We start from the raw sequence: 10,460 nt of genomic DNA on the forward strand, positions 1-10,460 counted from the left end.
GCTCTAATCCAGGTGCCCCCCAGGCTGTCTGCTGCTCTGTGTAGTGTGTCAGCCTCTCTGTCCTTCAGGTGTGATCCTGAAAAGTTGTTCAGATCTCAGAATCAGGAACAAGAGCAGTGCTACTACCATAGGAGTCCAGCATGATTACCCAGCGAGCAGCCAGGTTTCCTTTCTTTTCTCTCTGGCCCGTGGTTTGCTTCTCTCCACAGCTCCACTATTATGTGTCTGCCTCTTGGCCTTTTGTGGTGGTGTCCTTGAGGACAGAGAGGGTGTCTGGTTCCTGGCACACGCAGAGCCTCCTGTGCCACACTGGCCACCATTCATCAGAGAGCAAGCCCCACCAGCTGTGGTGCCTCATGGCAGAGACGTCCACACACCTTCCCATCAGCCCCAGGTTCCCTGAGCCCTGGCTTCGGCTACTGTCCTCCGGCTCTTTTCAGAGGTTCATGTGTGGTTTCCTCTCCCACAGCTTGGTGGTGTCCAGCTTAAGCAGAAGCAGGACACCTCTTTGGGGGCTGTTAGGAACCCAGCAGAATTGACCCCTACTCAGAATACTAAAATCTCCCACAAATGGACTTGATTTAACATTTCCGTCTTGGGACCCAGAAGCTGTCACAAGCATTGCTAAGCAGTTGGGCTTAAGTGTGGGTGTCAGTGGGATATCATTTCACCTTTCTCTTTAAATCACATTTTATTTCTTAGGTATTGCCTAAGCATCACAGGCGGTACAATTACTTATTTTTATTTTGTTCTAATCCATTTTCATGAAGTAATCTTTGGAAACACCAGAAGCTGCTCTCCATCGACCTGGACAAAGTGGTATTACCCAATTTCCGATCGAACCGCCCTCAAGTTAGACCGTTGTCTCCCGGAGAGAGCAGTGCCTGGGACATTCCTGGAGGTCAGTTCTTAGGTGCTTCGTGGTGCTAGATCCGGCTCTGGTTTGTTTGTACCTCCCCATCCCCCACAGCATGGGCCAGAGGCGCCTATGTCCACCTTCCTGGGAGCATCTGGTCCAGGCTTTCTTTGTGGTACAGATCAACCAGGCCGGAAGTGGACCTAAAAGATTAACACACCATGCTCCCTTCAGAATATTCTACCTTGATTTTCAAATTTGAATTTCTGTCATGATAGCTAGGTGTTAAAATTCTTTCAGTAGAGTAACTTGTAACTTGCACACTTCTGTCCTAAGTTCTGCAAGCAAATGTCTATTATGCATCCTAGGGAACATCTGTCATCTGCTGGTTTGGGTCCCAGCAAGTGGTTGAGCTGCCCTGGCCCCTAAACCCTCAGCTCAGAGGTCCCCACTGATTCTTTGTTCTGGCCCACCTGGGATGGGACTTCCCTAGGCTGGGATGTGGGTTTATGCTCCTCCACTGATCTGATTGTGTCCACTCCATGGGCAGTGGCTTTTGGCCTGACGAGACCATTAGCACAGGTTCTCCTGTACCTGGAGTGATTGTATCCAGGTGTTCAGCAGGGCATGGGCAGTACTTTCTGGGGATCCTTGTGCTCTTCCAAGAGGTTATAGCCTCCTGGGATTGCTGGTTCCAGGAACTGGTGCCATGGCCCATGTGCTCCAGCCCTGGGAACTTTTTAACTGTGGTGCCAAACTCCTAAGGGCCTTGCCTGCAGTCATGGGGCATACCGATGATGGTTATTTCTGGAACCCCAGCATGGCTCAGTTGCAGAGTCATACTAACAAACCAGGGTCTTCCAGCCATCACTTTTGACTTCTGACCACATGTCCTATTTGCGGAAGGCTTTCCCAGAAGGGGCAGGGGCACGGCCAGCCGTCCTTACTCCCGTCTGGCCTGCCTCCCTCATCCTCCCACTCAACTCCTCTGACACCAGCACCTCTTCTCCTTCCTGGCGTCCAGGCTCATCCATGCACCCCCATTGTGGGTTGTCTGTGACAGAAGAAAGGCCAGTCTGTGGCCTTCACAGTTTAGTCTGTGACTAAAGGCCAGTTTAGTCCAAGTTGGGTATAGGGAATAGAAGGAGCAAAAACCTCATCTCCAGACACCCTGCCCATCCCACCCCCGAAGCTGCTAATCTGAGAATCTCTCTTTTGCTAATGGCCTGGGTCACTTCACCTGAAGTTTTTAAATTGTTTGCCCTGTGAGCCCAGCTGAAATTACTTAACATTTTGTTTCTGACAAGTCTGCCTCTGAGGCAGAGAGGCTGTGGTGCCACTGACCATTTATGCTGTGCTCTTGCAGGGATCATGCCTGGCCGCTACAACCAGGAGGTGGGCCAGACCATCCCTGTGTTTGCCTTCCTGGGAGCCATGGTGGTCCTGGCCTTCTTTGTGGTACAAATCAACAAGGCCAGAAGTAGGCCGAAGCGCAGGAAGCCCAGGGTGAAGCGCCCCCAGCTCATGCAGCAGGTTCACCCACCAAAGACCCCTTCTGTGTGACACCAGACCAGCTGACCTTGAGAGCCAAAGAGAGCCTTCGAGGACCTAAACCAGCAGGCAGCACTTGCGGTTTCCAGGGGCAGCCCGTCAGAAAGCGATCATGGCTCCAGCTGCAGTGTCCTAGCGTCTGTCCGTGGGCATCCTGGGTGCCACACACAAGGGCATCATCCGGCAGTGGGGGCCTGTGGGAGGGGCTCGCGGGGCAGCCTCCATGGTCACCTCTGTAGCCACTGCATGCACCGACTAAGGTCTGTGGCAGGCTGGCTGGGGGCTCCCGACCCGAGGGGCGGGTGCTTTACACATGCTGAAGTTCTGACCAAGCTGAACTGTGCTTGTCAAAGGCTATTTTCTATATTTATTGTTGGGAAAAGTCACTTTAAAGACTTGTGCTATTTGGAAGCAAAGCTATTTTTTTTGTCAGTGGAATGCGGTTTTTTACTATGACATCATAAGGAACAAAGATTCCGTGGTCTCCTTTTTGATGAAAGGACAGACTGAGATTTGAAGGAAACTTGCACAGATCTGTGAAACATAGACCTTCGCTTTATTTTTATAAGTATCAACTGCCATCATGTTTTGTAATTTGGGGTCTTGATTTCACCATTGTCGGTGAAGAAAATTTTCAATAAATATGCATTACCTGTATGAAGCTGAAAGGAAGGATATAACAGGCTCTTCTTCCACCTGCCCCGTTTCTCCCTGAGGACCGCCTAGAACGGGTTCCCAGTCAGCCTGCTGGGGTGAGGGTGCAGGGATAGTTTGAGCTATAATTCACATACTGTGAGATTCTCTGATGTGTCCAATTCACTGATTTTTAGTACATTCACAGGGTTGTGTAGCCATCACCCCTGTGAATCCAGGACATTTCATCACCCCCACAAGAAATTGTTCTCATTAAGAAATCAACCTCTATTTCTTCCATCCCAGCCACAGCAACCCCTCCTGTGCTGTCTCTCCAGATGTACCTGTCCCGAGCATTCCATGCGTGTGTTATCACATGATACATAGTCCATTGTTTCCCCTTAGCACGTTTCTTTTTTTTTTTAATTTTTTTTAATTTTTTTATGATAGTCACAGAGAGAGAGAGAGAGGCAGAGACACAGGCAGAGGGAGAAGCAGGCTCCATGCACCGGGAGCCCGACGTGGGACTCGATCCCGGGTCTCCAGGATCGCGCCCTGGGCCAAAGGCAGGCGCTAAACCACTGCGCCACCCAGGGATCCCTCCCCTTAGCACGTTTCTAAGACGTACTCATGTGCTAGCATGACCAGGACATTGTGCCTTCTCACAGCCCGGGCACCAGTGCAGCGTGCAACTCGGCCCACTTGTGTATCCATTCCTCAGTTGGTGGACATTGGGGATGTTCTGTTTTTTGGCTTTTAGGAATGCTGATACTAAGAATATTTGTGTATGAGTTTAGTTTTTTATGGATATCAGTTTTCATCTCTGTTGGGTATAAATACCCAGGAGTAAGATCTTACAGCGTCACGTTAAAGTTTCAAAGGAATTGCCAAGCTTTCTTGTCCAAAGCAAGTACGCCATTTTATATTCCCAGCAGCGGTGCATGAGGATACTGGCTCTCGGTGTCCTCATCCAGGCCTGTGATCATCCTTCTAGCACAGCCTGGATGACAAGTGGCGTGTTCCTTGTGGTTGGGATTTGCATTTTCTTAAAAACAAATGATATTGAACATCTTTTTGTGTGTTTGTGGGCCGTCTGTACATCTTCTTTGGGTAAGTGTTCAGATTCAGTTTGTAATTTGGTTTTCTTTATCATGGAGTTGTAAGAGCTCTTTCTGTATTTTGGGTCCAGGTCCCTTATCAGGTATTGACTTGCAAATGTTTTCTCATTCTGTTGGTTGTCTTCACTTTCCTGAGTGTCTCTTCTGAAGCATGAAAGTGTCTAATTTTGACAAAGGCTATTTTATCTGCCAGGTGCCATTCATAGGAAACTGGCCTAATCCAGGGAGCCCATTGATTTTTAACCCTTGCCCGTCCAGTCTGTTTCTATATGCCAGCTGGCTGATCTCAGCCTCCTCGTCACAGGTGAGGAACGGATTGACCGGAGGGGTAGAGTCCATATGGGATCGGATGCTGCTGAGGACCTGAGAGGAAAAAGGCCCAGGCCAAGGGATGAGGGAGAAGTCGCCCAGGCCCACCTCTCCCTGTGACAGGCCATCCTTGGAGGTCACATTGGTGACCTTGCAGCTTGTACTGTACTCTGTGGCTGCTATTCCTTCAAGGCTTTGGAGGCATCTCTTGGGTCCCCCCAGAGCTCTTTCCACCCCAAGCAGCCCTGAGGATGTAAGCATTTAGCATACAGTAGCCTTGTGGTCCTTAGATGAGCCGTGGATCCAAGGCTAGCTTCAGTGTGTCACATCTAGGGGCCTGTGCACCGTTATGAGCCTTCTGGGCCTGCTGCCTGGCATCTGCAGCTGTGAACAGCTTACCACCTGCTCCTTAATACTTAACAGGGGTCACAGCCTGTCCTCATCCACAGGCCCAGGCAGGTCCTAGAAATGAGACCTCAGCAAAAGAGAGTAGGTCGTCGGAGCTGGGACTGGCTGGAATACCCAGGCCTTGTCTCAGGGACAGCACATCTTTAGGTTTTTCCAGAGAAGCCTGAAATTTGTAGTTCGTTGGCAAGTGGTTGAAATAGAGACACTTTTTGTGACTCAGACTGTTTCTCCATAGCGCTATAGTCCACGTGGTTGTGAAGTCAAGTTCCAGACCCGAGTCTCTGTGCTGGCTGAGGACCTTGGGTGCACCTGTCTCTCTGGGGACTTGGCCATCTCCCCCCACCCCTAAAAGGTGGAACTTGGACCTGGGGGTGTCTTTTGTTCTGCCTGCTGGGAGGGTCCCTCGCTTGGCCTTCAAGGTCGGCATCTATGTGTGTCTCTTGCCTTTGGGACTGGCTATCCTGTTCAGACAGGGTGGACTGTGCCAGCCCGGGATGGAACACTCTGACGACAGTCTCAGGACACACACGTGGATGGTTTAGGTTTGGGCATAGGGTCATGTAGTTGTTTAGTGTACCAGATTTTTAGGGACCCGTGGTTACTGCAGCTCCACAAAGGGAACCTGCATGGGGGATGATGTTGCAAGGTGAAGGTCAGTAGTGACTGTGTGAAGACTGAATACGGGGTGGCTTCATCGCCATCCTGGAGCCCTGGGCCTAGATGGGGGTGTGCCTGTGAATTGGCAAGCCTATTCTGTGATATACCTGCCAAAAAGTGCTGTGTTAATAGACATATAAAAAAGAAAGTGAATCCTTTCCTGTCTGCAGGCAAGAGGGTTAGTATCAGGAGCTCTGTGCCAGGCTCACCACACTAGGTAGATTGCATTGATTACATCTTGGTACACGGCTGGGGGCTTGGCATCGCAGGCCCTACCTCCCAGAGGAAGTGGCAGCCCAGAGAGATGGGCTCAGGACCTTGCCCAGAACCACACCTCTGGTGCAGGCAGGATTGGAACTGCGCCTGAGCGCCTCACTTGGGACAGTGACACACGAGGAGGGTGACGGGATGCAGAGGTCTTGGACAGAACCATGAGAAGACGGGAGGGGACAAAGGAGTGGGTGAGGCTGAGCTGAAAAGAGTCTTCAATGGGGAGTGCTCACCCACAAAGGGGACCAGGTCTCTGGAAAAAAACAGTTCGTGGGGTCCGGGAAACAGATGCCCTCTCCTAGAAGAAAGCCCTTGTCGGATGCTTGCACCAAGTTGCCCAAGGTCCGCCTGAAAGGCATGCTCTGGAGAGAATGTCACCATCTGGGCACAGGTGTTGAACTGCAGCCGTGGCTTGAGCCTCAGGCTGCCTGGAGTCCAGTTCCAGCCCAGCCGCGTCCTGCTCGTGGGCCCTCACAGAGCCGTGCTTGGTTATGTCAACTGTTGTCAATGATAGGTTGTTCCACGGTGACAGATGTGTGTAGTGGCCTGGGGCCAGGCTGAGCCAACTCTCTGCTTTTAGGGGATCCTTTGTTGCCCTGGCATGAAATCTCATTGTCCCAGAGAAAGCCTACATCTTTAAAAAACAAAAAAGGGCAGTCAACCCAACACAACCACAGATACATCTGGGAGTCTGCAGGGCCTCTGAGGTCCCTGCAGGGGGCAGGGTGCGCATGGAGGCTGGGTCCCAGGGCTCATCCCTAACGGGCACTGTCTTTCTTGGGAGCCAGGCTGAGGTCCTGTCAGCAGGAACCTTGAAGGTGAGCTGTAGATGCGGACAGCTGGGCCCCCGGACACCACCCTCAGCCCCACCTATGTTAGGTGTTTTTGTCCAAGACCGTACCTGTCCTGTGTTCCCACAGGATGGGGCCCCGAGAGCACCTGTCCCCAGCAACATGCACACGAACGCTTCAGAGTGCTCACCATCCGCCTGGCCTTGGCCCATGTCTTACGTGCGTGATGCCACCTGGGCATCGTAGCCACCTGTGATGCTCTCACTGCCATTTCACAGATGAGAAAACCATGGCGAGACCAGCATTCCAGCCCTGGATGCCAGGCTGCTTCCTATTTTCCCACAGCAGGAAAGATGCTCACTTACTGGTAACAATGGCCATGCTACTTAGATTTGGATTTGCTGGACACAAAATGGAGACCAGGATTCTATATATAGATTATATAGAAGTTTCCAGAGAAATAGTAAGAGTCTTGAATTTTTTTTTTTTTTTTTGTAACAGTTGGTACTACCCACATAAGCAGATATTAACACACAGGATGTTGGTTTCAAGCTGGTGACCAGAGGGCACTGCAGATGAGTAGCTTAGAAATACACATTCCTGGGCCTTGCCCCAGACTTACTGAATTATAGGCTCCTTGGGAGGAGCTTAGAAATCTGTTTTAAAAGCTCCCCAAGGTAAACAACTACCATCCAACCCAGCGATCCCACGGCTGGGCGTAGACCCAAAAGAATTGAAAACAGGTGTTTGAGAAAATCTATACGTGACTATTCACAATAGCCAAAAGCTGAAAACAACCCAAATGTATGCGTCAGCAGATGGTAGAAAGAGACCCGTCCAGACACCAGGTTGTTTTTTAGCCACTAAAGGGTAAAATACTGATCATGAACCTCGAGTTCATGATCACGTCGAATGGAAGAAGCCAGACACAAAAGGCCACAGATTGTGTCACGTGAAATGTCCAGGACAGGTGGCCGTAGGGACAGACAGTGGGCTAGTGTGCTAGTGGGTGGTGGGGGGAGTGTGATGCCCACTGACGGGTACAGGGCTTTCCCTGGGGGGATGCAGAGTTCTGGAACTAGATGGCGGTGGGCACGGTTGCACAACACTGCGGATGTGCGGTATGTGGGCCTGGACTCTGCTTTTCATGGGTAAGATGGTAGATTTTATATGACTTAGCATCCAGACCTCCAAATCTCCTCAGGGGGGGTTCCTGCAGCAGGCAAGGTAGGAGCCCATGGCTTGGAGGCTGGGAGAGGCTGTGGGCCTAGTGGTCAGGACCTAGATGCCCGAGACCCTGTAGTCCTCCTTTGGCTGCGAGGGCACCTTCCCTTCTCCCACAGCTGGATTCTGGGCCATAACCTGGGGCACCAGCCCTTCCTTGGAGGGAGGGGACAGCAAGACCTGGCATGGCCCATGCCCATGGGGCCATGTGTCACCCAGAGGCCCAGCCTCTGCCCTGCAGAAGAGACCCCTGGTGGTGGGTGGGGGTCAGCAGACCTCCGGCCTGAGGGGCCCGACCATCAGAACTCAGGGTGCTGGGCAAGTCCCATCTTCTGTTGCCACCATAACATGTTTCTGTAAAGTTGTCTGGAGGTTGGAGAGCCAAAGTCAGCCTCGGGCCGAAGTCGAGTGTGGGCAGGGCTGGTTTCCTCTGGAGTCTCCCGGGAAGAATCCGCATCCTGGCCTTTCCATCTTTTGGAGGAGCCTGCCTCCCTGGGCTCCTGGCCCCCCTTCACCTTCAAAGCTCTGACCCCGCCTTCTCCTTTCCTACCTTTGACCCATGCCAGACACTGGCACCATCTCGAGGTTCCTAACTTCCTGTCCTCTGTAGAGTCCCTTTTGCTGTGTCCATTCATGTACTCGCAGGTCCTGGGATCAGGATGAGGACACCTTCAGGGGCCATCACTCAGCCGAGCATGCTGGGACTCCCTGTCCTGGAGCTGCAGTGCATTTGCGCCAGACTCTGGGTCCGTGGTTAGCTGCTGCAGGTGGAGCTGCTCACAGCAGGCCCCGGGCTCCTGTCCTCTGAGGAGCCAGGACTTCACTCCTCCCAGGGGTAGGTTCACCCCAGCTGGATTCTGATGAGCTGCCCCTGGCCCGGGACACATGGGATACCGGGGGACCATGGGCCCAGGAGCACAGGACACTGCCTGCCCAGAGCTGTGCTCCTCCATGGCGAGATCCTGATGCCAGCCTCGCCCCAGAACAATGTCATCTGCAGCTCTGAGAGTGAGTCCAGTACTGCTTTCACCAGAAGAGTTTCTCCAGGATTCCTAGTGGCCAGGGTTCAGGATGCCATTCCAGAAGCTCAGAATCAGACCGAGGTGAAGACGCATAAATACCGATGATGGAATCTGACATGCACTCTTGGCAGATGACACCTGCTGCTCTCCCCTGTGCCGAAGGCTCGTTCTCATGAGTCTTCCCAGCAGCCTTGTGGGATAGGAACTATCGTGATCCCATTTCAGACTCTGGCCCCTGGGACCTGTCCTCATCCATCTTCCAGAACTTTCTAACAGGTGAAAGCACAGAGGTCTGGAGAAACAAGAGAGGTGGTTTTCTCTCTGAAGTTCTGAACCTGCCACGTGACCCTTATTCTGTGGAGAAAGAAAGGAGCTCTGGACCCTGGAGAACAACCCTTGATGACAGGTGCTCCCCTGTTGGGATGTCGCAGAAGGGAGATGCTCCTACACTGGACCGCGCGGCCACCTGCCTGGTCCGCCCAGGCGCCAGCACGCCCACACGGATGGGGCCCCCAGGGCGCCTCTGCACTGCCCGGAAAGGTCACATAGCCTTTGGGAGGCCTGCAGGGAGTGCATATCAAAGCCTCTCAGAACTAAGAGGTTTTCCTCACTGAGTGGAATTTCACAGCCCAGTGGCCAATTTCTAAGTCATGCACGTTAATGGGCAGCTAATGAGGCGTCCAGGCAGGGACCTGGAGGTGCCCCAGGCTCGCAGAGCCCAGATTAAGGAGTACAAAGCCAGCCGCTGCCGAGGGTTCTTTATCTCCTCTCCCTGCCTCGGGTGGATGCGGGGGGGACAGGGTCAGAGCTGTGCAGATTTCGGAACATGGGCCTGGGCTTGGTCTGTGCCCTCCACCTGCCTGGGCTGCTGCCCGGCTCCACCTGATGCCCAGGTACCCAGAGCCCTCCTGGGGGGCCAGTGACCTCACTGTGTTCCTGGAAAACCTTCTGGAAGAGGGGGGCGGTTTCAACATGCAGTTGAGCAAGAAAGGCCTTTCCCAGGTGCCTGATCTGAGTCTCTGCCCTGGGGGACCCCCCCATGTGTCCCCTCCTCCCTTCACCAAGGGTGCACATTCTTACCTTCCTCCCTGAGCTCCTCCAGATGCCCCTGCTCCTGGAGTCTCACAGTCACTTTGGACCATAGCTACTTGTCTAGCCCCCATCTCCTCCCAGGTCACCCCTTCCTCCGGAGTGGCGAGCTCTTTCCCCTCTGACTTGCTTCCAGTCAGTGTTTGTTGAATGACTGTCCAACAGAATGACCGAGAACATACTCAGATTCCAGGTATGTGGGAACAGGGTACTGAATAGCATGCCCTGGAGCCTGTAGAGTGACATTACACAGAGAAGGGGCCTTGGCAGGTGCAGTGAAGGTCAGGAGCTAGAGATGAGGTCATCCTGGGGGGTGGCATGTGAAGATGGAGCCTGGAGCATCCAGGAGCTGCATGAGGCAGGAGGGATGACCTGCCTGGAGCCTTGGAGGGAGGGTGGCCCTGCTGACACCTTGGTGCAGGCTTCCAACGCCCAGAACCATGAGAAAATAAACTTCTGTTTTAAGCCCCCCAAGTTTGTGGCCGTTGGTTACGGCAGCCTCGGGAGACTCCCATGTGGAAGAAGCCATGAC

The 10,460-nt window shown here is 52.8% G+C and overlaps 1 protein-coding gene across 3 annotated transcripts in view; it reads left to right on the forward strand.

The window, feature by feature from the left end:
• Positions 1 to 3,075, forward strand: part of MBTPS1 (membrane bound transcription factor peptidase, site 1) — a 54,247-nt gene extending 51,172 nt beyond the window's left edge. For all 3 annotated transcript variants that reach the window (XM_041770940.1, XM_041770941.1, XM_041770942.1), the window contains 2 exons: positions 771 to 901; positions 2,223 to 3,075. In XM_041770940.1, coding sequence (XP_041626874.1) covers positions 771 to 901; positions 2,223 to 2,419 — 328 coding nt within the window. In that variant the 3' untranslated portion in view covers positions 2,420 to 3,075. The remainder of the gene's footprint in view (positions 1 to 770; positions 902 to 2,222) is intronic.
• Positions 3,076 to 10,460: the final 7,385 nt, after the last annotated feature.

Source organism: Vulpes lagopus, chromosome 10 (genome assembly GCF_018345385.1).
Source record: "Vulpes lagopus strain Blue_001 chromosome 10, ASM1834538v1, whole genome shotgun sequence".
Classification (NCBI taxonomy): Eukaryota; Metazoa; Chordata; class Mammalia; order Carnivora; family Canidae; genus Vulpes; species Vulpes lagopus.